This window comes from Petaurus breviceps, unplaced genomic scaffold, assembly GCF_028583685.1.
Source record: "Petaurus breviceps papuanus isolate PSGF00001 unplaced genomic scaffold, PetGlider_PUasm1.0 90792, whole genome shotgun sequence".
Lineage (NCBI taxonomy): Eukaryota > Metazoa > Chordata > Mammalia > Diprotodontia > Petauridae > Petaurus > Petaurus breviceps.
The window spans coordinates 2,385,711-2,411,949 of NW_027187347.1; the positions used below are offsets into that span (position 1 = coordinate 2,385,711).

General features: G+C 36.3%; 1 protein-coding gene across 35 annotated transcripts in view; it reads left to right on the top strand.

Annotated features, from left to right (window-relative positions):
• BBX (BBX high mobility group box domain containing) overlaps positions 1–26,239 on the top strand; it is a 363,188-nt gene that overhangs the window by 300,898 nt on the left and 36,051 nt on the right. For all 35 annotated transcript variants that reach the window (XM_069069765.1, XM_069069766.1, XM_069069788.1 and 32 more), the window contains 3 exons: positions 15,814–16,819; positions 18,160–18,298; positions 25,819–25,967. In XM_069069765.1, the coding sequence (XP_068925866.1) occupies positions 15,814–16,819; positions 18,160–18,298; positions 25,819–25,967 (1,294 nt within the window). The remainder of the gene's footprint in view (positions 1–15,813; positions 16,820–18,159; positions 18,299–25,818; positions 25,968–26,239) is intronic.

A 26,239-nucleotide genomic window follows, 5' to 3' on the forward strand; every position in this document is an offset into this window, starting at 1 on the left:
ACTCAGGAAGATGAGTCTTCCTGACTCCAGGCCCAGTACTCTGTGTACTATGGTGCCATCTCGCTGCCCCTTATAAAATACATAATAGATACTAGCTATAAAGGAGATGCAGTAAAGATTCAAAGAATACATAAATCATCCAAAAATTTGGAAAAAAATATAGGCTCAGTTGACAGCCCTGGTGAACAGGTCAGAGTGCAACCATGTCTGGTATCCCAGAGAATTGGGGAGAAAAAAGAATCTGGTCACCATATTCCAGGAAATCATCAAAGAAGACTCAACAGAAATAACAAAAATCAACTATAATATGTAAATAGAAAAAACCATGGGGCCTGAAAGAAGAATCTAAGCATCTATTCTTATGCACATTAGAGTTAAATTCCAACATTATAACGACAAGGAAAAATGCTTCAAACTGCCACACTTTACTATGTATGAAATTATTTATGAAGGAGCATTAATCAGGTTCTTGTGGGGTAGTTGGGAAAATTGAAATGCTCCACATATTAAATAGAAGAACATGGATCTTTGCCTTAGAATGACCTACACAGCAAAACTCAGTATTATGTTTTGAGACAAAAGATGGGCAGTTAGAAAGCAGTTCTAGCTTTAGAGCTGGAAGGTGTCTTAGTGGTCATCTAATCTGATTCTCTCATTTTGAGGAAATTCCTCATAGGAAAAATGAGAAGACTGAAAGAGATGACCTGTTTCAAAAGATTTGTGTCAAAAGACAGCAGTGAAGTCATCCAAGAATAACCTGGGTTTTTAGGCAAGAAGAAAAGTGGTTAAAGCAATTGACAGTTCTCAAAGCAAGATAAATCTGATGCTAATAATAATGGCTTATGTTTATATGACACTTGAAGGTTTGCAAAGTACTTTTTTTATGCCTCATTTCATCCACTAAACAATCCTATATACATCCTGTCATTATCTCCATTTTACAGATAGAGAAACTGAGACCAAAAGAAATTTAAGTAACTTGCCCAGAGTTCATACAACTAGTAATTGTCTGAAGCAACATCTTCACCCTCCTCTTCTGGTCTCCAGGTCCAATGCATTCTATACCTCTGTGATACTAAATGTTTCAGAAGGGTTTTTTCAGAGAAAAGGAAGATAGAGGGTGAGGAGTGGGGGTGGAGGGCAGGAATGGGGTCCCAATGTGAGGAAAGAAGGCATCATACAATCATGGATATGAGGGCATCTAGTGCAGCTTTCTCATCCTGCAAATAAAGAAAATTAGTCCCAGAAGTTAAGTGATTTCTCCAAGGTCATGCAGCTAGTAAGTGGCAGAACTGGAATCCAAGTCTGATAACTTCATTCCAAAACCAGCTCTTTCTGTGAAGGAAGTAAGTTGATCTTTAAATAATATTCCTTTCTTTGGTGAAGGGAAAGTGAAAGTTAGAGGAACCTACAGAGTTAATAATATATGATAGGAGAAAGTTATTAAAAGTGATTTTGTAATTTTGAAATTTAGAAAAAATGTTTCCTTCCAGTAAAATGAAGGAAAAATACAAGTATGGGAATTAAATTTACTGATGACAACACTAAATGCCAATAGACTAAGACCTTCAATGAAAAATAGAAGAAAAAGAATATTATATTTGTCCCAACAATGTAAAGATTAAAGAATTTCTTTTTTTTTAATGGGAAGTTATTAGAGGGAAAATCCATGTGTTCAAAGCATAAGCTCTAAAATCAAAAGAGGCTAGAGGAAAATATTTGTAGCAAATATATTAGATAAGGGCCTAATCCAGAATTTTACATATGTATGCATCTATATACATATACACATGTACATATGTATGCTGTATACACATATATGTATAAATACATGTATTTATACATACCACATACCTATGTGCACATATAGATAGGGAAGGGAACTACATGGCATATTGGATAGAGTGCTAGACCAAGAGTCAGGAGGACCTGAGTTTAAATTAAGCCGCAGACACTTACTAGCTATGTAACCCTGAGCAAGTCATGTAACCTTGTTTGCCTCAGATTCCTCATCTATAAAATGAGTTGGAGAAGGAAATGGCAAACCACTCCTGTGTCTTTGCCAAGAAAACCCCAAATTGGACACAACTAAGTAACAACCACCACCAAATTTTTTTTAAATTTTAAATTTATATTAAATTTTTTTAAATTTAAAATTTCTCTCTTTTTTATATTCATATATGTGGGATATATAAATAAATAGATATAGATGTGTGCATCTAAAGGAAAGATACATTCCCTAGTGGAGCAATGGTTAAATCAAATTAACAGATAATTTTTGGAGGAGGGGGAAAAATTCCTGCTGAATAATCACATGAAAAGATATTTAAATTCCCTAAAGCAAATCTAGATAACCCTGAACTTTATGAAAGAAAGGAGAAATTAATGGAAATTCATCTATTAGACTTTTACTGTGTGCCAAACTTTGCTGAGTGCTGGAAATACATATGGAGCAAGTAAAACTAAAATACCAAAAATAGGAAAAAATAAAGAAGTTTAACATCTGTAGGTTTGTACAGAAACAGACACTCTGGTGCATTATCAGTGGGTCTCTCAGCTCATACAGGAAGAATATCTTGTCATACCTTTTGATCCATTATCAAGTCTTAATCCAAAAAATACTGTGAAAAGTTAAAGGATTTGTTTCCACAAGAATATTAAAAGGTATATGAAAGAATATATTTATTTGTAATAGCAAAGAATTAGAAACCACCTATAAGTTTGTCAACTGGAAAAATGGATGAATAAATTATGATGTATTAATCTAACATATTATAGTTTTGCAAAACAGATAAATACTAATATAAAGAGAAATAGAAAAACATAATGATAATAATGGCTAACATTGGATGGAGAGACTTGACCAGGGCCACATATCCATAAATGTCTGAGGCAAGAATCCAACTCAGGTCTTCCTGACTCCTACATCCAGTACCCTATCCCTGAGTCTCTTACTTGTCTAATAACTTAATCAAAGTGCTGGAAAGCCAAATCAGAGGAACCAGAATTGTAGACATATTGACTATTGCTGTTCAGTTGTTTAAGTTGTGTCTGACTCTTTGAGACCCCATTTGGTTTTTTCTTGACAAAGATACTGGAGTGGTTTGCCATTTCTTTATCCAGCTCATTTTACAGATGATGAAACTGAGGCAAACAGCAGGGTTAAGTGACTTGCCCGAGTTACATAATTAGAAAGCGTCTGAGGTCAGACTTTACCTCAATCTTTCTGATTTCAAGCCCAGGGCTCTATACACTGCTTCACCTAGCTGCCCACATCTGTTACAGTATATGAAAAAAGTAAAGGAACCTGCAATGAGCTTAGGATGAGACAGTGAGCACGTAGATACTTTTATTTGTTGTCTTTGAATTTGGCTCTTTTCTATTAAATACTAAAGGGTATATGTAAGTTTTACTCCTTATTTGGCATGTTTATATGGTTATTTGTCTTGGTTGGTGGTTATTAAAGTTCTAAAAAATTTAATGTTGCTAAAGAAAGGGGGAATGGGGGAGTACTCTTTGGGAACAAATCACCCAGCACACACTTCGGACATACTTGCCTGTGTGTTACTGCTAGCTAAATGCTTTTGAATTCTTTGGTGCTGCTTCTCTCTAATACACATGATTAATTATTTTTCCTTATCATTGCACTCAGTATTTTAAGGCTGCCCACATAAAAGGAATGAATTGGCCCTCTTAACATTTGTGCAAGGGAACTAAATTTGAAACTGTCTTAAATGCGAAGATTAAAAGACGGTTCGGCACAAGTTTATTACAGTCACCTAAATGAGGTCCAAGTAAACATAAACTCTGAGATTCAGGTGTAGCTGTAATAACACTTGCCATGGAAATAGGAGCATAAACCATTTGTCATTTGGTACATGAACTCGGGCCCTAAGCACATTCTTTTCCCACACTGATTTCATATCTCATTTGCTGACTCGTTTTGGCGGGAATAGCTTCTTATACAACATATATCCTGTAATCCATATGTCGACTTTTGTTTTGCCTTTGGAAGAAGGGAAGGGATGTAGATTTCTCCCTATACATCACGTTCAGGCCTTTCCAGTTGAACAAAGCCTTTTGAAGCATCCATGTTGTTTCAGTTGGCAGAGGTAAAATTAAAATTCTGGTGATTAATTACCACTGCTGCAGTTGGGAGGAGTAGCTCCTTGTGGTGATTGCCAGCCCAAGAGGCAGAGGATAGCACAGTCCTAATTAGCATTGTTGTTTATAGAAGTGTTAAATTAACCCTTTCCTGGCATGAATCCATATGTATAGACACTCACCTTCCAAGCAAATTTTCCAGTCCTGTTCTAAAGCAGGTGGCACACAGGATTCCAAATTGTAGTATTAGAATCCCTTTGGTGCAGTTGGAGTACAGCCTTGGGAAGCAGGTCTGGCAGAGGTCATGCTAATGAATTTGCACGTGGGGCTTTAAAGAAGGTTATTACTCACTTTGATAATAAAACAATCTGTAATTTAGACAAGAATGCATTGCTTCAAGGCCCTAACAGCCCGCTTTCTACCCGAGATAGTTTGATTGGATTGACGGCATATGTTCATTCATTATTTTGTGCAGCGTGATTTTTATTCACTTGGTTTTATCTGAAGTGGTAACTGTGTGTGTCTTTCATACTGTGTATGCACTTTATGTAGTATGCAGACTTACTCTCCTGATTCCCATCAAATTATTGGTAATTACATTTTTTTCCCTTAAAAGGGAAATAGACTATTATACTCCTTGGGTATGAGGTGGTTCCTAATGGAATACACATAGGCAATATGGTGCAGCCAAAAGAATGTTGTATTTAGAGTCACTCTTGATAGCAAGAATGGACTAGTCTCTTAACATCTCTGAGCCTTGGTTTCTCAAGTTGAAAAGTTAGACTAACGACACCTATGGTACATAGTTCATAGGATTGTTTTAAGAAGTTACTGTATATAAAGTTCATTGTAAACCTTAATTAATTCCACTTAGCTAATTAGATAGAGCATTTATTAAGTGCTTACTATGATCTCACTCAAATTAGAGTTTTTATAAACTGTGATTTCAAATGTGTTTTAGCAATGACAGAAGATCATTTACTACTCCCAGGAGAAAAAGGCAAGTCCGTTCTCTGAGAGTTATGGTGGTGGATATACATATATTTGATGTAGCTAATGGGATTGTATATGGACACACATGACTGAGAACCAGACTTGAGATGCAGCAGATCTACTCACAAATATTCAATATTTAGAAAATGGCAGTGTGGTATAACCAAAAGAATGTTGGATTTGGAGTCACTCTTGATAGTAAGAATGGGCAAGTCTCTTACCGTCCCTGAATCTCAGTTTCCCCAGTTGAAAAATGAGATCAATGGGAGGCTAGATGGCGCAGTGAGTAAAGCGCCAGCCCTGGAGTCAGGAGGACTCAAGTTCGGTTCCAGCCTCCGACACTTAACACCCACCAAAAAAAAACAACAACAAAAAACTAGCCATGTAACCTTGGGCAAGTTACTTAACCCCAGTTGCCCTCCCAAGGGCAAAAAAGAAAAATGAGATCAATGACTCTGATAGTATGTATGACACAGAGTTGCTGTAAGAATCAAATGAGTTGTGTGTAAATCTTAAATCATTAAATTAATTCCAGGTAGCTAATTAGAGAGACAAATATAGGCAGACAGACAGATAGATGGATAGATGTTACTGTTTACTTGTTTCAGTCATGTCTGAGTCTTTGTGATTCCATTTGGGGTTTTCTCGGCAAACTGACTGGAGTGTTTTACCATTTCCTTCTCCAGCTCATTTTACAGATGAGGAACTGAGGCAAACAGTATTAAGTGACTTGCCCAGGGTCACACAGCTAGTAAGTATCTAAGGCTGGATTTGAACTCAGTTTCTCCTGAGCCTAAGTGCTGCACTTTATCTACTGCTCTACCTAGCTGCCTAGATGGATGGATGGATAGATAGATGATAGATAGAGAGATAGAAAATATTTATTAAATGCTTAGTGTGTATGTTCCAGGCATTGTACTAGGTTCTAAGGATCTATATAAAAGTCAGCAAGACGATCCCTGTCCTCAAGGAGCTCATATTCTAAAGTATTAGTAAATTAATAAATAGAAATAATAAAAATAAATGATACACTAAAATCAAAATTTATCATATCTCTGATAGCTTGGAGATTTGTAGAAACAACAATAAAAATCCTGAAAAACTTGAGAGTTATAGGTAATGAGTATTTTCCTTGCTGCAAGCTGAAGGTCACCAATTTGGAAGAGAAGAGAGGGTAGGAAAAGGAAGCAGCCGGCTTCATAGATGGCATTAAAGGATTTGGTTTTCTTGGCTGCGGCTTAGCCAGATTCCAGAATGATGGACTCTTGGCAAGGAATAGAGTGCATCTCAAAACCCAGGAAGAATATCTGATAGGAGACTTGACAAAAAGGGCTGTAAAGTGAAATATGAGAGGGATGAAGATCTAGATAGGAGTGTAAAATAAGAATGAAGCATAACCAGCACGCCAAAGGAAAAACAGTCAGAAAAAACCCGCAGGGGTTAGTATCAGGAATAATACCTATGACCTCAGGTATGTATGAATCAATGAATAGATTATAGCTAATCAATAAAATGAATTTAAAATCTGAACACAGGATACATTTTGTCCTCATAAATACTTGTACTAAGAATTGGAAAGATGCTGCTAATGACCTTTAATCCCTCAGTAGAATGAATTAAAAGAAGGTAGTTATTGAGCCCTTGATATGTTATAAGCACTTTGCTAAGAAATTCAGAAAAAGGGACAGTCCCAGCTCTCAAGGAGCTCCTATTCTGACCAGCAGGTTAAGGGGACTAGAAGGGATCAGCCCAGTAATGTTAAGAAGTGGAGAGTAAGCCTAAGCATCTTTCTGAAGTGGAAATGTTGATTTCCCTCCAGCCTGGTGGGGACTGAGACATTAGCAGAGGCAATGGGCAGACTATGAGGGTCCCTAGTTGGCACCAGTTCCACTTGGAACCCTCCAGACATGTCCAGATAGACTGTGGCATGGCCTAGAGAAGGGTGATCCTTTTGGCACCAGCTCAAATACAATTAGGACACATCGATGCCCAGGGTAGCTAGTAGAGTGCAAGGTCTGGAATCAGAAAGACCTGAGTTGAAATCTGGCATCAGACACTTACTAGCTGTGTAACCCTGGACAAGTCTCTTAACCCTGTTTGCCTTAGTTTTCTCTTCTGTAAAATGAGCTGAAGAAGGAAATGGCAAACCACTCCAACATCTCTGCCAAGAAAACTTCAAATGGGGTCATGAAGAATCAGACACAACTGAAAAATGACTAAAACAATATCCAACTCTAAGCCATTCCTACTTCCTACCCCACTCCCCTATACAATGTCAATGAATGACTTACCATACTATCTAGGCTAGCATCTACAATGTGCAGGAGAAATGCAAGCATACTTTGGAGATAGTGCAGATTCAGTTCCATACCACCACAGTAAAGTGAATATGCAATAAAGTGAGTCACACAAATCTTTTTTTTTCCCAGTGCATGTAAAAGTTATGTTTATACTTTACTGTAGTCTATTAAATGTGCAGTAGTATTATGTGTAAAAAATATGCATACCTTAATTAAAAATATTGCTAAAAATACTAACCATCATTAGAATCTTTAGTAAGTTATAATATTTTTGCTAGTGGAAGGTCTTATCTTGACTGCTGACTGATTAGGATGGTGATTGCTAAAGGATGGGGTGACTGGCAATTTCTTCAAACAAGACGACAATAAAGTTGGCCACATCAATTGACTCTTCCTTTCACAAAAGATTTCTATGTAGTATGTGAGGCTGTTTGATAGTGTTTTACCCACATAGAACTTTCAAAATTGGAGTCAGTCCTCTCATATGCAGGCACTGCTTTATCAGCTAAGTTTATGTAGTATTTCTTTTATATTGTTGTGTCTCATTGAAGAGAGGAGACTAAAGAGAGGGAGATGGGGCAATGGGTGGTAGGGGGAGCAGTCAGCACACACACACATCATGTTAGGTTCACCATCGTATATGAGTATGGTTTGTTGTACGCCAAAACAATTACAATAGTGACATCAAAGATCACTGATCAATCACACATCACCACAACAGATATGCTAGTAATGAAAAAGTTTGAAATATTTTGAGAATTACCAAAATGTGATGTAGAGACATGAAGGGAGCATGTGCTATTGGAAAAATGACACCAATGGACTTGCTCAGTGTAGGATTACTATAAACCTTCGGTTTGTTTACAAACACACATACACACAAACACATATCTATAAAGCACAATAAAGTGAAATGAAATAAAGCAAAGTATTTCTGTAGATTTATTATAGGAGTAGGGTGGAATATTATATCTTCTGTAGATTTATACCTGCATAGGAATCTATTAACCTATTAGGAAGCTTAGTGAAGAGTTTTTGGTTAAGGATGAAAGGTGAGATGGCTAGAACTGCTACCACTGAGAATATACTAGAGACTGCTTGGGCAAATAGAGCATATGGATGATTCTCTCCTAATTCATAAGACTTACACAGGAATAATATGTCATGGTGACAGGGGATGGGATGCAGACTTCAGCTTTCCAAAATTCTGTTGAAATCATAATTTTCCTAAAATCAGGACACTTGACAAGTTCTGGATAATTTTTTATTTTTTAAAAGACAGAAGGCACCATATGCTGGTATTCTACGCTGGATATAATTCTGGTCAATAAGGGGGTGTATTTGGCAATGTGATAAGAAATGACAGTAACTTTAGGACAAAATGATGTGTGCTCTTGGAGTTCATAGTAGAAAAAAGAGGCAGTATTAGGCATGCTTGGCCTTGTAACCTAGACTTTAGAAAAAAGAAATAAAAAATTTCATAGAAATATAAATATCTCTTGAACACATTAAAAAAAAAGAGATATGACTTGAGGGATTTTAGGCTTTAAAAATGTGACATGGCTGAAACAATCATAAATAATTTCAGTAAAAAAGAAAATGAAGGAAGAAATGTGTTCCAAAAGAGATCCTGGGCTCCAATCCCAACTTTGCCACTTACTGTATGACCTCAAGTAAGTCACAACCTCTTTGAACCTCAGTTTCCTCATCTGGAAAATGAAAGTATTAGACTCATTAATTCTGTGCTTGTATCTGACCCTAAATCAATATAGTCCTGTTAATTCATAACTGGTTGTACAGTGATACCCAAAGTTTGATTAGTGAATCAATGTCAGCTTGCAAAGAATTCTACAAGTTGCATGCCACTAAACTCTGTCCTTGTCCTGTCCCACTCAACATTAAAAAATAAATGACTTGGATAAAGACGTTCAAATCATGTTATCAAATTTGCAGATGCTACAAAGCTGTTAAGAGAAGATAATTCATTGAAAAAATAGAATCAGTAAGTATTCGAAAGTCATCAAATTGATCACACATTGTGACAGTAAACCAAATAGAATACTGAGGGATAACAAGAATAAATGGAAAGTCACATTTAGCTTAGAAAAATCATTTGCATCAATTAAGGATAGAAGAGACCAGGCTTAGAGAGTAGTTCATGTGGAAAAGATCTGAGGGTTATTATTATTATTAATTGTGTTTATTATAGTAAAGATAATATAGGCAATAGTTATTTATAATAATTAGCTATTATATAGAATTTTAAGATTTGCAAAATGCTTTACCAGTATTATTTCATTTTATCCTAAAAAGCAACTCTTGGGTGTAGGTGCTAATATTATCCTTGTTTTGCAGCTGAGGTAACAGAGGCAGACAGCTTAAGTGTCTTGTCTGGGGTCATACAGCCAATAAGTGTCTGATACTGGATTTGAACTCAGGTCCTCCTGATCACAGATCCAGAATTTTAGCCATTGCACCAATCGGCTGTCTTAATTGACCACAAGGGAGTTTCCATCAACTCAGAATGACTTGGCTATTATAAAAGCAAGTGCAATTCCATGCAGCCTTAAAAGAAATGTTGTTGTCATTGTTTGTCCTTCATTCTCTGAGGACCAGTGACATCAGGAGGGTGATGCCTTGACTTGCAATAGAAATATGATACCCAAACAAATGGATAGCAAAAGTACTGTGGGCTGATTAAGCCCTATCCGAATGCTGCCCTTTAAGAGGAGTACTAACAAATTAGAAAATATTCATGAATGGACCATCAGGTGGGGAGGGGAAAGGTCTAGAAATCGTAGCATAGGAAGAATTACTGAGAGAACTGGAAATATTGGGAAAAAGAAAATTTAGGGACAACATGAAATTTTTTCAAATATTTGAAGATCTTGATGGAAAGAATGTAATGTTTCTTGTTGCTTCAGGGAATAGAACCTAAAGACCAATGGACTGAAGGTATATGAGGTAGGTTTCAGATTGATAAAATAAAGTATTTTCTGCCAAATAGAGCTTTCCAGCAGTAAATTGATTATCTCAAAGAATATCAAGGTCCATATCAAGTAGAACTTTGGAGACTGTCAGGGTTATTTTTGAAGATAATCCCAGAGTAGGAGAGACAGTTAAATCTTACTGAACTCTGAAACTTCTTAAAACTCTTTAACATTCTATGCTTCTTTGGACTTTATTAATAGCGATTTTTTTTACTTTTGATTAGTAGTTAATTTTTTTTCATTCTTTCCAAATATTTCACCAGATTTTTCAGTTTTGCTTACTGTAGCATCGTGTCATTCAGTATTAAATGTTATCCAGTGGTGAGAAGCTTTTAAGTGTTTAGAGCCCAAAATGATTATATTAAACCACATCTGGTGTTTTGTCCAATTACCCACACTGGCAACATAATACCATTTCCCAGAATAAATCCCCAATGTGACTGTCTACATTCATTTCACTTTATTCATAGCCTAGGCTACAATTCAGTAGTGATGAAAATAATCATTTTGAATTATTTGAACAGAGTCTAAAGTTTACAAAGTGCTATTGGACTTGCTCAGATGCACCTGAATGGATGCAAGCTGCCGTTGCCTTACTGTTCAAATCAACATTTCATAAATATTGCCTCTTTGGTGAAGAGCTTTCTGTAACTGTGCATTGAAAGGCTATCCCAGAAATGATAGTTGAAAATCAGAAAGTTTCCTTTAGGTTCTGTGTTTCCAAACCTTTTTTGTCAGTATTTTGTATATAACATATCATTTTATACCTAACACACACACTTGAATTGTATGTATATTTATACACATAGATATGTGTGTATATATGTTTATGTGATATATATATATATATATTCCTTTAACCCTATATATAAAAATTATACATTCAAAATTCAGAGAGTATAGTAGGCATTTGTTAAAACCCAAACTATATACAAGGCACTCTACTTAGTGTTATGGAACACAAATTTGAAATAAGAAATAGACCCTGGTCTCAAGGAGCTTCCCATCTAATGTGGTGTCAAAGAATGCATATGAAATAACTATGACATAAGTGAATTTATCATATTCATCTGTTTATTGTAAGTTGCATAATCTAAACTGTATCATAAGCTTTTGAAGTGGAAAGAACCCTAAAGAACATATAAGCCAGCCCCTTCATCTTATTTTTTACTTAACAAAAGTCTTTTTCTCTCTTCCTTCTTCCTCCTATTGAAAACAAACAAACAAAACCTTTGTAACAATTAAGCATAGTCAAGCAGAACAAATGACCCTATTGGCCATGTCCAAAAATTATCTCTTATTCTTCATCCTGAGTCTGTCAGGAAGTCCCGGTAGCTGAATCATCAGTCCTCTGGAATTGTGATTGGTCATTTTATTGATCAGAGGTCTTAAATTTTTCAAACTAACCCCTTTACTTTAAAGAGCAGGAAACTAAGACCTTGAAAGTTTCAGTGAGTTCCTCGAGTTCCCATAGCTATTAAATAGGTAATAATTTGACTTCATATCCTCTTATTTCAAATCCAGTCCTTTTAAAACTATACCACATTGCTGTTTATTCCCACTGATAACCTCCCTAGGGTAGGACCTTGTTACAACTCATGTGATTTCTTACAGTAACCTAAGAACATATCTTCTTACCTCTACTTGCCAAATCATCATTCATATCACTTCCAGATTCATCTTCATTATTCATAGATTTAGTCATGTTATATAATTATTCAATATCCTTCAATAGTTACTTGTTGTATGCTGAATAAAGTTCAACATCCTTTACTTGGCACTTAAGATTCAAAATAATCTGGTACTGTTATGTCTCTCTGGCCTTAATAACAGTAATGGCTAGCAGTTTTATAGTACTTTTAGGTTTTGCAAAACACTTTCGACATGTTATTTAATTTAATCCTCACAACCACCTTGAGAAGTAGGTATTATTATCCCCATTTTACAGTTGAGGAAACCAAGGCAGACAGGGGTTGAATGATTACCCAGGATCTTAAAGTGTCTGAAGCTGGATTAGAATTCATGACTTCCTGATTATAGGCCCAGCACTCTATCCACTGAGACATTTAGTTGCCTCTATAGAGCATCATGACTGTTATAATAATTGCCTTATTGATCTCCCTGCCTCCATTCTTTTCTCAATATGTCCTCCAAACAGTTTCCAAAATTGGGGAAAGAGTAAATAAAAGTGACATAAAAGCCAAAGGAATCAAATTTTAAAAAGAGAAAAAAAATGGCCAAAATAGCAGCCTTAGCATATAATTCTGACCACATGACAAAACCCTTCCTTGGCCTCTTATTTTTCCTAGGATAAAATGTAGACCCCTTAGTCTTCAGGCACTCTAAAATCTGGTACCTAATTTGCTTTCACACACTGCTTCATACTATTGAACTATCAGCTGTACTTCAAACTCAGCAGGCCATCCTTATTCCGATCTCTATACTTATTTGTATAGTCTGCCCCGTACACCTGGAAGGTATGTTTTTTAATTTTGCCTCTTGGAACCCTAATCTTCCTTAAAAACTTAGGATCGCATTAGTGAATTCTGATTTCCTTTCTTCCTGTCTCTCTACTTTGCAATTTATTTTGAAACCCGTAGTAGAGATAGTATTAGAACCTAGGTTTTCCATTTCTCCACACTGCCTCCAAGTTTGAGCATAAATTGGAGAGGAAAGAGAAAGGAGGCAGGAAAACCAGTAAAGAAGTTATTGCTTTTGTTGTTCAGTCATTTTTCAGTTGCGTGCAACTCTTTGTGACCCCGTTTGAGGTTTTCTTGACAAAGATACTGCATTGATTTGCCATTTTCCTTCTCCAGCTCATTTTACAGATGAGGAAATTGGGTCAAACAGGGTTAAGTGATTTGCCCAAGGTCACACAGCTAGTGTCTGAGGCCACATTTTAACTCAGGAAGATGAGTCTTCCAACTCCAGATCCATTACACTGTATTACCTAGCTGCCCATGAAATTATTAAAATAATCCAAACAAGTAATGAAAAGGTCCAGAAATAGATTGTTTCAGAGTGGGAATGGAAGGGAGAATTGATGAGATGGAGTGAAGGCCATTTACAAAATGGCATTGGGTTGATGTGACAGTCAAGAGAACCAATTAGAATCTGTCTCGTGAACACTGACTCCATCTTTTGCTGCCACGTGTATTCTCCTCCATCTTGATATTTTTCTGCATATTGCCCATGGGAAACTAGATGGTATAAGCTATCTATGTTTTATAAATGCAAGTGGAGCAGCTACTTTCAATTTTGGGCAAAGGAAGCCCCCCAAAACCCATTCATCTTCCTGCCAATTTGCAAAGTTTCTTCCAATTAAAAGTCAGATTACCTAATTTTGTATCCTGGTTAATTGTTTCCTTACAATCAATTGGTTTTACTTAGTTATTTTTAATATATAAAACTCTGTCTCACTGTTTCAAGGTCTTTGGACTGAGTGGGAGGTCCACCGACCCATTTATTATGCCTCTTTCGCTAATAAATCATATTGCTTGGATTGTTTCCTCAGTTATTATTAATTAACCATCACAGTTTTGGTGAATCTTCTGGGGACTGGGGATCCTTGCCAAGGGATTAGGCAGAGGGAATATTCAAAAAATCTCCTTGGTTTTGAGTTTATGTGACTGGGATGGTGGTGGTCCCATCAAAAATATTAGAGAAGCTGGGAGAAGTGACTCCTATAGGGAAAAGATAATGAGTTTAGTATTGGATGTGTGAATTTGAGGTAGCAATAGAATAACTAGGTGTAGAAATCTCACATGTAGTCGTAAAGCATGATTGAAATACTACACTGTGGAATACAGTGAGAAAATGGGGGTAGAGATTAGATATGGCAATCATCTACATGGAGGTGATAATTAAAAGTGTGAAAGCAGATAAGATGGTAGAGAGAAAATGTAAAGAGACAGTTAAAAGGACACCCATGCTTGAGGAAGAGGAGACAGATGATGAACTACCAAAAGAAAAAATTATTGAAGTGTAGATTCTTTGTAATATGCTCTATAAAGATGGAGGAAGATAAGGACTTGTGGTGGGGGGGGGGTGAGGGAAACCATTGGAGTTGGTAATACAGTCATTTATGACAAAGAAGAAAGTTTCAGGAAATTGGTGGGTGAGTGAGTTGTCAGTGAGGAAAGAGGCAGTAAATTTAGACTAGTCCATTTAAGACTTTGTGAAAGAGAGGAGATGAGAACAAAAAGAGGAATGAGATAATAGGGTCAAAATATGGTTTTTTAGTGTTTTTTTTTTATTTGAAGGAGGGAGTGGTAGGATAAGGGAGAACTGAGCCTGTTTTTAGACAGAGGCTAAGAAAGCAATGAGAGAGAGAGACAGAGAGAGAGAGCGCGCGCAAAGAGACAAACACAGATAGACAGCATGAGAATGAATGACACAGAAAGATATGTGAAGCTAGGAGAGGCAGGGATTTAGCCTAATAAGCTCATTCTGAATTTATAGATTATCCATTTTTTAAAGTATGTTTTATAAATTTTATAAAATCTGAGAACTTGCCATGAAAGTATATTTCATTTTTATTCTAAATAGATTTACTGACATTTCATGCCCTCATCATTGTGACCAGCCCACTTAGTGAACCTGTCTCCCCTAGGTGGCCACTGTACAAACCAGATACTGTCAGTAATGCCAGGAGTTCCTGTAGTACAATTGTCCTCTAATTGGTATTTTCTTTTTTTTTTTTTTGAAAGGGGAAGGGCAGGGTAGTTGGGGTTAAGTGACTTGCCCAAGGTCACATGGCTAATAAGTGTTAAATGTCTGGATTAGGATTTGAACTCAGGTCCTCCTATCTCTAGGGCCTGTGCTCCATTCACTGCACAACCTAGCCACTTGATTAGTGAGAATGTATACAAAACAAGTTGCTATCTTATCTGATAGAGATAATATCTCTAAATTGGAGTTCTAAGATAATTTGGGTACTGGCAAGTAGAGTAGAATATTTGCCCTTAAGTTGCTTCCTTTCAGCCATGTGTCCCAGTAGAGAATCACAGGGCTGCAGCTTTGCTAAGAACATTTAGTACATCTTTTGAACTACTTAAATCAATAATAATAACTATTAAAATGGTTTTCTTCATCAAACCAAAAGCACTTTACAGACATTACTCCAGAGATCACAGGGAGATAGTAGGTATTATCATTATTTCTATTCTACTGATGGAGAAGCAAAGGAGAGCATGGCAAATGAAATAACTGGTTGAAACTGGCTACTAAAACTTATAGGTGCCTGGTGAATGTATGAACTATTACTGATAAAAATCACTAAAATATTTTGGGGGGACGTTGGATAACTTATTCAATCATGATATCATTTTTATAAAGGACTTATTACCATCACATGTTAATTAATTTTAAGAAAGAGATAATGAAAAATCATTAGTAAGTTTTCCTGTGGTTTTAATTTTTTTTAGATGTGCCTAGCATCAGAAGGAGTAAAAGTAGAAGACTCAAAGGCAATGAAAGCAAAAGAATCAGAGGGGAGAAGCATGGAAGAATCTGAGAAGGGAAAAGTAGAAAGGGAAATAAAGACAGAGAAATCAGAGGAAGACAAGTTGCAGAAGACAGAATTGGAAAAGCCAGCTGAAGAAATAGTCAAAGACTGCCCAAATGTCAAAAACTTTGAGGAGATTAAAGTGGACCAAATGAAGGAGGGGAAGAAGGAAGATGGTGAAGCGATAAAAAAAGAAGAGTTAAGGGAAGATAAAAAGTGTAGCCACTTTACTGATCCCTCTTCTTCCATCAGTAGTAAACTAATCACAAGTGATGGTTCCAGCAGAAAAGATCCCATATGTCATTCCCATGAAGCTGTGATCACTGAGGATACTTCAGGATTAAGCAAACCAGAGAAGCTGAAAAAGAAAAAGAAGAAGAATAAAATGGACAGACATGGGAATGAAAAATCCACTCCCAAGAAAACTTGCAAAAAGAGGCAATCCTCAGAGTCTGATATTGAGAGTGTTATATATACTATTGAAGCAGTTGCAAAGGGAGACTGGGGCATTGAGAAACTTGGTGAAACCCCTCGCAAAAAAGTTCGCACGTCCTCAAGTGTGAAGGGAAGCATTCTGGACACCAAGTCACCAAAGAAAAAAGTGAAGTCAAAAGATAAAAAGATGTCAAAGGAGAAGCTGTCAAACACCACCAAAGAGTCCAAACCTCTGGATTTCATTAGTATTACTGCCAACAAAGAGGTTACTGGAGAGGTACCAGAGTGTATAAGAGCAGAACCATTGACTCCAATGGAGGAGGTTCTTCCACAGAGCTTGCCAGGACAGGTCAAAACAGAGGACAATGACTGTAATAGAAAGATAGAAATCTGTGGCTCAAGGAAATCTGAGAGGTCTTGCAAAGGTGCTCTTTATAAAACTCTGGTGTCAGAGGGCATGCTCACATCCCTGCGAGCTAATGTGGACAGAGGTAGGTTACTACTGCTGTGCTGAAATGGGGAGTGACAAAAGAGCATCAGAGTCTTTTCTTTAGAATGGAAGAAACAGCAGCCAGTTTTCACTTGGCCACCAGTGGTACGGTCATTTTGATTATACATTTTCCATGATTGGTGTCATTTTCCATTCATTTGCTGGGCTGCTGTCAGTTCCCAGAGTAAAAATGACCCTAGTAGCTTTAAATTATTACTGACTGGCTATTTAGAAAGATTGAGGCTCAGTTTAGTACTCTTTGGGTCTGTAATTCAATTGAATTCAGGCTTTTGTTTTCTATTCACAAAGCATGTGTTAATCACTATATACTAGGTTTGTTCTAGGTGAAGGAGGAGATGACAGAGATAAAAAATGATTCCCTCTCTGCCCTCAAGAAACTTACAAGCTAATAGGAGGAAGAAGACAAGGAGTTAAGATGGGTAGTAAATAACTGCAATGCACACTAGAGCATGATGAAACTAAGGAAAGAGCCAGATAAATGTTATTTTTTAAATGAATAGAAAATAATTAAAACAGATCCAAAGAATGTATTGTTTTATGCCAGTCTGTTGGACAGGATCATAACCCATAGCTGCTAATTCTTTGAGGAAAAATATATACCCTGGTCCATTCTGTGACATAATCAAAGCTACAGGTGGAGTAATACAATTAAAAAAAAAACATTTTAGGTTGAACCAATTTAGAATATGTTACACTGCAGAATTTAGAATCTGTGTAAGTTCTACATCTTCATTTTTTTCATTCAATCTACAATTGTATTGAGCACTTTGTACATTGTGCTGTTTTGTCTTTTATTTTGCATAATATTCTAATTTCATTTTAATACTTCTGTTTAAATGGATAAGAAGGATATATGTCAAAGGCTTGAATGGAAAGAGAGAAATATGACCTCATTAGTATAATGGACCTTGAAACAGGGTGCCAGGGAGTACATATATGGTCTCCTGGGACTACCATGGAGAATTGTAAAAAGCCAGAACCAGTAGTACTAAGAGTAAAGTAGTTCCCATATGTTTAAAATTCCAGAATACGAAAAATTTTGGTATTGCTCAAGCCATACTTAGCATCCTACAATTCATTTTTCCTTTCCCTTATCACTCAGTGTACATGACAAAGAAACTCATGAAATACTAGGTAAGTTTATTACTTATTCCTTTAGTTATAGAATAGCATGGATCATTTACCAAGGAATTTGAAATGTTTGTTTCCAGGGTAGTTTATGTTAAACTGAAGTAACACAAGGCTTATTTGTGAGGTTGGTACAGTGCTTTTCCACCCCCAGGATAGCAACATGAAGCCTATTGTATTTTGGTTTCCTAGGGAAAAGAAGCTCAGGAAAAGGCAACTCCTCAGATCATGAAGGGTGTTGGCATGAAGAAAATTGGTCATTTACCCAGTGTGGGACAAGTGGGAGTAAGAAGCTAAAAAGACCAAAGCCAAAGGAAGAGTTTGTCCTTGGGTAAGTGTATGTTTATATAAAGTCACTTATACTCGAGCACACCCTCTGTACAGCATAGTGGAAATTTCATGATAAACACAGTCAACTCTGCACATTCAAAAATACTCTTTTCACTTGCTGGTTTCCTAATCCAAATTAAAATTTGTCAGATTTATGTACTGCTATCATTTCTGCAGAAACTCATCTAAGTCAAAACCATCAAATCATTAGCTCAGTGAGTGTGAGCATTTGGAGCATGCTAGCCATTTGATAGTAAATCCTGGTAATTCCTTTTTGTGTATTTCTTGTATTCTGTCTTACAAAAAAAGATAACACAAGAGAAGCATCCAGTATTCTCCATGCCCTCAGAAGGGAGAGATAAGAAAATAGTGGTTCAGCCAGAGATGCTCAGTAAATATTGAGCTGAATTGAATATGAAACAATGAAAGGACAATGTAAAGGAAAAAAAAAAGTACCAAAATATGCTTTATGGGAGAGAGTTGAGGAAGATGAAAGGTAGAAGAGATGACATGAAGCCAAGTTGTTGATCAATTTCATGAAGAGTGGAGCTTAGATTTAGAGTTGGAATGAACATTTGAAGGTTTGTAGTTCAATACCCTCATTTTACATTTGAGGAAACTGAGGTCCAAAAAAGTTAATTAACGTACCCAAAATCACACAGGTAGTAAGCATCAGAAAGGATATTTGATCTCAGGTCCTCCAGCTACTAATCTGTCATTCTTTCCATTCTATGGATGGATTAGTAGTAGTAGGATTAGTCACTGATAACTGTATGTTATTATGTGTAGATATATAATTAAATATACAAATGTATGAAATATATTTTACATATATATTTATATTTTACATAATATATTTATATTTTACAGATATAAATTACAGATATATAATCTTATAATAATTATCATTCAAAGTACTTATATGGTCAAGTACAGTTCTCCAAAATAGGAGCCTTTTTAAGTTCATTCAAATCTCATCCACTCTCCTGCCAAGGCATGGACAAAAAACCCAACTATTTATAAGGTAGCAGGAATAGCTATCATTTTCTGTGCTGAGAGCTATAATTTCTCTTGGTCAAGAACAGAATTTCTCCATCAACTCCTATATGACTACATTGTTCTTTGGTCATTTAACTCATTAATTAAAATATTTTTGCTTGGACATTTTTCTTAAGAATTCAATACACTGAGATGATAATAATAATAATTATAGATACTTATGCAGTGTTTAAGTATTTTCAATCCATTTTCTTATTTGACCTTCACAACAACTCTTCGAACTTAATCATCCCTTTTTTACAGTTGAAGAAATACTTTTTGTGAAGTTAAGTGATTTATGATTAAATCCACTACAATAGGGGATAGGTATTGAGAAACTGATATGTCTTGTGCTTCATTTAAATGTAATTGGTGATATCAGAACATCATAGATTCAGAGCCATAAAGGACCTTAGAAATCTCCTAATCAATCCAACGCCCTCCTTTCCTCCCAAATTACCCAGACACATAAGTAGGAAGTAATAGTAGTGAGACTTGAACCCAGGTTCTCTGATTGCAAATATATCTTGAGTAGCCATAATACTAGATTTGAGAATCATTACTTTAGGCAGAGAGGGCACATAGCACAAATGGTACTCAGTATCACAATCTTTTTTTCTTAATTTCTTATTGATGATTTTTTTAATCACTGTTATTTTCAACCACTACCATCAATAGAGCCTTCCTTTGTAATTTTCTTAGTCAGACAAAACAAATCGTTGGCCATGTCTAAAAATATGTGCCTCATTTCATACCTCCAGACCACCACATCTCTGCTGAAAAGAAGAGATGCTTTACCATTAGTCTTCTGAACTCATGGTAGATTATCACATTGATCTGCACAGAGAATTGCTGTCTGAAGTCTTTCAACCTCACTGTGTATTTCCACAAAACATTAAATTATCATTAAGTGGGGTGGCCAGGTGGCTCAACGAGTAAGAGCACCGGCTCCAGTGTCGCGAGGACCTGGGGATCAAATCCAGGCTCAGATACTTAGCACCACACCCAGAAATAACTGGCCGTGTAACCTTGAGCAAGTTACTTAACCCCAATTGCTTAAAAAAAATTATCATTAAGTATTTTGAAGAATTATTCATTTTGGTGGTTGGGGGCTGGACCAGTGTTTCAAGAACACAAGAACAATAGGCTAGTATGACTGATGGAGCTCTGATCAGGAGACATAGATTCTAGTCCTGATTCTAGATGTAGAATGTAGTCTTAGACATAGTTTCTAGTCCACTGACTGATTGTATGACCTTGGAGACTTTGTCGTCTTTGAAATCAGAGGATACTCAATCAACAAACATTTTTGAAGTGCTCTGTGCCAGGGCCTGTGCTAAGCACTAGGGATACAAAGCCAGGCAAAAACATGGCAATCCAGTTTCCTCATGCAAAAAATGAGCAATTTGGACCAGGTTATCTTTTAAATTCACTTGGAGCTTTAAAATTCTAGGCTGCTATGAAATATAGTGGAGGGAAAAAGCCATAGGAGCTTAATCTAGTAGATAAATCCATGCCATTCTGCTGTATGAGTAAACAACTACAGGAAAAAGAAAAGGAAATTAAAATCACTCCTTCATCCGCCTTTATTTTATTTTAAACATCTTTTTGGTGTAAAATGAACAAGGGAACAAAAGTTGGTTGATCTTTCTTCAAGGTTAAGGGGGAGCTTCCTATTACAAAATGTGATATGAGATAGTAATATTAAATCAAGGTAAAAATAATTAAGAATTGTTCAAATTATAATGTTAGAGCCACAGAGAAGCAATTCCTGGGGCCATGAGTAGAAATTGAGTTATTAAATTAGCAGTGTCATGCTACTTTGTCCATGGTGGTAAGAAAAGAAATCCGCCTATTCAGTTGTCCCACTGCCAAAAAATCCTTAAGGATTTTTCAGGAGTCCAATTGGAAGAGAACAAATTGAATAAAAATAAGGGGCCTTTTTTGTGTGTACCACAAAGTGGCAGAATTCTTTATCAATATGTTTGTATTCACGCTCATTTTATGCAGTTGCTGCAATGTATTGAGTATATTTAAAAGTAACTACATATTATGTTGATGAAAGAACAGTAACAGAATGATATCCATTTAGTGTCTTATAATCTAAGGTTAGATTTAATCACAGAATCTCAGAGACTTTTTACTCCAATCCGTACCTGAACAAAAATTCTTTCTACAGCTTACCTGACCAAGTCATCATCCCAGCCTTTGCTTGAAGACATCCTCTGAGGGAGAATCCATTACCCTTTGTGGTTGTCCTTTCCATGTTTAGATGGATAGACTAGTTATAGGAGTTATTCCTTACATCAAGCCTGAAATTTCCTATTTGCAGCTTCTACCCAGTGTTGCTAGTACTGCCCTGTGGGACCTAGAATAAGTCTGACCCCACTTCTGCATGACAACCTTTCAAATACTTCTCCAGGCTAAACAATTCAGTCCTTTCAACTGATCTTTTGCAAGAATGTTTCTTAAGCCCTTCACCAAGACTGTATTTTATCATAAAATGAAAAGGGAAGAAATTATTTTAAGTAATGGCTTCTAAAGGTTCAGATAATTTATTTCATTCCTCTTATTTTTTTAAAATCCAAACTAAGTGTAATTAGATTTACCATCACATTTAAAATAGTACCATTGACATTTTCACATTACTCCTGACCCAAAGGCATTGTTAAATGTAATGTTACCAAGAAAAGAAAAAAAAAAAGGCTGAGTGCTTTGGGTCAATGCCATGTGCCTTTTCAGATATCTACCACTACTAGATGGTACTCTGTGCCAAAGAAAGATACATGTAAAGTTTTAGACACTATTTAGGAACAGATTACCAGAAGAGAGGAGTAGGAATTATGACTTCCTAGCAGAAAGCTCCATTTTCCTCATTTAAGGAAACGACAACACACAGAGATGCTTTAACTAAGCATTTTTTAGTTACAGGAAAAGATAAATTTTATCTTAGAAATGTGGCTCCCCAAAAGAAATTGATACATGGGTTCTCTCTGTTTGTAAAGAGCTCATGCCCATTTGTATATTAATGACAAATTATTTCATCTCCAGACTTAAATCAAGAATAGGGTTTGTCTTTTTCTTTAAGGAAGATTTTTGTTTCCTGAATTTTTATTCATTAAGGTAGAATTTGACACACTGGATCGTTTGGCACTTCCTGGTTTAGAATTTGTCCACTTTAAATAATGATAAATGGTGGTGGGTGTGTTATAATTCCCTGAGAATTATTGATATAAGCATTTTAACCTTTAAACTTAGGAAATTATTTGTCCATATACTTTCTTACCTCAGTTATAGCTTGACAAACTTCTGCAAAGAAAACAGAAGCCCACTTACCTTCCTCTCACCCTTACACACAACACACACACACACACACTCATTAAGTTTTCCTAATTATGTCTCTCTTTCATGCATTTAACTTGTAAAAACATTTTGTAAGCCATATTACCTACAGTTAGCTTTTGTCTTTAAGAGGTCCATCACTCACATGAAAAGCTGATTTCCATTAGGCTTAACATACATTCTTAGCCTAGGAAGAAAAAACCTGTCAGCCACAATATATAACATCCTTTTCCTGCACTGCTTCCCTTGAACGTAGGTAATAGTGTCCCACTCCCATCCCCGCTACTTTGCTTTCTCATTGAACTGTGACTTCTCATATGGTTCCATTCCTCCAAAATTGAGATCATTTTTAAACTGAAGCAGTTTATCATAAGATATTGAAACCAGAAGGGAACTTAGAGAGATAATCTAATCCATGGATTTTTAACCTTTTTTGTGTGTTATGGATCCCTTTTCATAATATTTATTTAAATGCAGAAGAATAAAATACATAGGGTTACAAAAGAAACCAATTATACTGAAAGAGAATTATTAGATTATTTCTCTATGGTCTCTTCTAGTTTTTCAGTATTTTATGATAATTTGTTTCAGTTATCAAAATACTTTAAAAACAAGTTCATGGAATCAAGGTTAAGAAATCCTTTATCTAGTTCAGGTCCCTCATTCTCTAGCTGAGCATACTGAGGGAAAGAGAGAGGGGAAATGCATTTTTTAAGACCAAGATCATACAGTAGGTTTGTGACAGAAAACTCTTGAACACTCAACTCATTTCACTCACCAAAGAGGGAAGCTTCCTCCCAGGTTAATGGGAGGCTGAGAAGAGAATATTTTAGACACAGGGATGCAGTTCTTTCTCCTTGCCTGCCAAACCAGGTTATAGCAAGGCTCCTGATAATTTAGGCTAACAGTGGAGTGCAGGCTTGAGGATTTCTGACTGGTAGGAATTTCTCCTTAAGCCTGGTCAGTCTCTGATACTTCTGTGATACTCCCCCTTCAGGCTCTTTATCCAGGGATTTCCCATTATAATTATTTTGCTATTACATGAATTACTGCCAACAAGGTATCAAGTTGATCCTTGACTCAGTAACCCCAAAGGATACTCATATCTTTGCTGTAAACTTATATCACATTTACCCTTTCCTTCCAGTGAGGGAAAAATTAAAAAGGTTGTATCTTAATAGGATACAACCTATCCCATTGTTCTGTTTGCTGTAGAATTTTATTTTCCCTGTATGAAAACAGTTTCATGGGTTTTTGCAACCTAAGAGCATCAAACATCATGGTTCTCCAGCCTCTCTATCTGCCCAGGTTGCTTTTGAGTTAAATTTCACCAGATTTAAAGCCAGCAGCAAGCAATGATACTGTATGTACTGTAGAATTACCACCAGATATGTCAAAATCAATAAGAGGACCTCCCAACCATTGATGCAACATTTCCGAGGATCATCTTGGGTAAAGTTGCATTGCTTCCTGTATAATGCTTTTAAAAACAAATTTGAAAGTCCTAGTCCCTTTCTTTTGTTAGCTCTTTAGTATATTTTATTGTTTGCCTTTTTTGTTTGTTTGTTTTGCCTTTTGGAGGGGGAAGGTAGGGAAATCAGGGTTAAGTGATTTGCCCAAGGTCACATGGCTAGTTTTTGTGTTAAGTGTCTGAGGCCGAATTTGAACTCAGTTCCTCCTGACTCCAGGGCTGGTGCTCTATTCACCATGCCACCACCTAGCGGCCCCTATTTTATTTTCAAAATTGTTTTTCCCTTTTTTCTCACAAAAAAAAAAGCATTATATTTAAAAGCCTACTGCTATAAAATTATTTGTGTGTATGTAACACACATACACTCACATGCACACATACACACCAGTATGTATGAGTTTGGGCAGCTAGGTGGCACAGAGGATAGAGCACCAGGCCTGGAGTCAGGAAGACCTGAGTTCAAATTTGGCCTCAGACACTTATTAGCTGTGTGACACTGGGCAAGTCACTTAACCCTGTTTGCTTCAGTTTCCTCATCTGTAAAATGTACTAGAGAAGGAAATGGCAAACCACTTCAGTATCTTTGCCAAGAAAACCCCAAATACTCAACATAGAGTTGGACACACCTGAAAAAATACTAAACAACAATGTAGTAGTTATAAAAGACAAAACACAGGGGCAGCTAGGTGGCACAGTGAATAGAGCACTGGCCCTGGAGTTAGGAGGACTGGAGTTCAAATCCAGCCTCAGGCATTTAACACTTAACTAACCTTGTGACCTTGGACAAGTCACTTAACCCCAATTTCCCTGCCCTGCCTCCTCCAAAAAGCAAAAAAAAAAAAAAAAGACAAAAACACACAGAGAACATGCCCTTTTGGTGCTGTTGGTCTGCAGCCTTAATTTTTGAGGAATTCACCTTTGCTAAAGACAAAAGACTTAAAAACAAATGTATTTTAAAACTCCCCTGTGTATCACCTGAGTAATTTAGTCATTCACCAAGTATCTATTAAGCACCTGTGATGTGCTGGGCAGTAGGGCAGGTGGGAAACCTGTAGCCTAGAGGGGGCCCCATGTGGCCTTGACACCACTGGTTCCATACCCCTGCCCTAGGGAAAAGTCAAAACCAATAGCTGTTCTTGAGGATGTCACAGTCTAACAGGGGAGACAATATGCAAATAACTATGTACAAACAAGATATATATACACAGGATGAATTAAAGTTAATCAAGAAAAGGAAGGCATAGTAATTCAGTAAATGCCTTAGCAATTTTTTAAAATTTTCAGTTCCAAATTCTCTCCCTCCCTTCACCCTCTCCCCTATCCCTTGAGAAGATAAAAAAATACAGTAATACTGTAGGTATTTCAAAATAATAGGATGATATTTTAGACTTTAAAATGTTTCAGTTCATTTCCAAAGCATGCGATACAATGTCATGAATATTTCCCCAAAAAATGTTATTGGTAAACATCCTGAGCAAAATCTGTTCTCTAGTTTTGTTTTGCTTTTTTTTTCCTACCTAAAATCCACAGATAGTATTTTTATTCCCAGGGTCACAAAAAAGGTTCTCTATTTCTTTCAGATGATATGTTTGTTAACATATTTTTCCTCTATTTGTTTGAAACCATGTGCTTCACATGCTGTTTGATTTTTTTTCTTCCCCTTCCATTAGCTTAGCAAAGCTGGAAGAAGAATTTGAAAAAAAATTCAATAGCCTCCCTCAATACAGTCCTGTCACATTTGACCGGAAAAGTGTATCTGTTCCAAGAAAAAAGAAGAAGACTGGAAATGTTTCATCAGAACAGACTAAAACCAGCAAAGGTTAGATGTGCCATAGTTTTCTGCAGCACTGTCAGACTCTATAATAAATTGTCTTCTGAAATCCTGCTTCCTTGACTCACATAATACTAGAGTTAGTAGTGAGGCAGGGAGATTGTTCATATTGTTGATCATTTTCCAAGTTGTTTTCTGTTTTATTCTTTTCTAAAGGCTTTTTTCTTTGTTCTCCTCTATTGTTGTTTTGTTTGAGGTTTTTTTTTGCTTTCCAATCTTTGCTTTCAATCAAAGAAGCATTCAACACTTCTTTTTTAAAC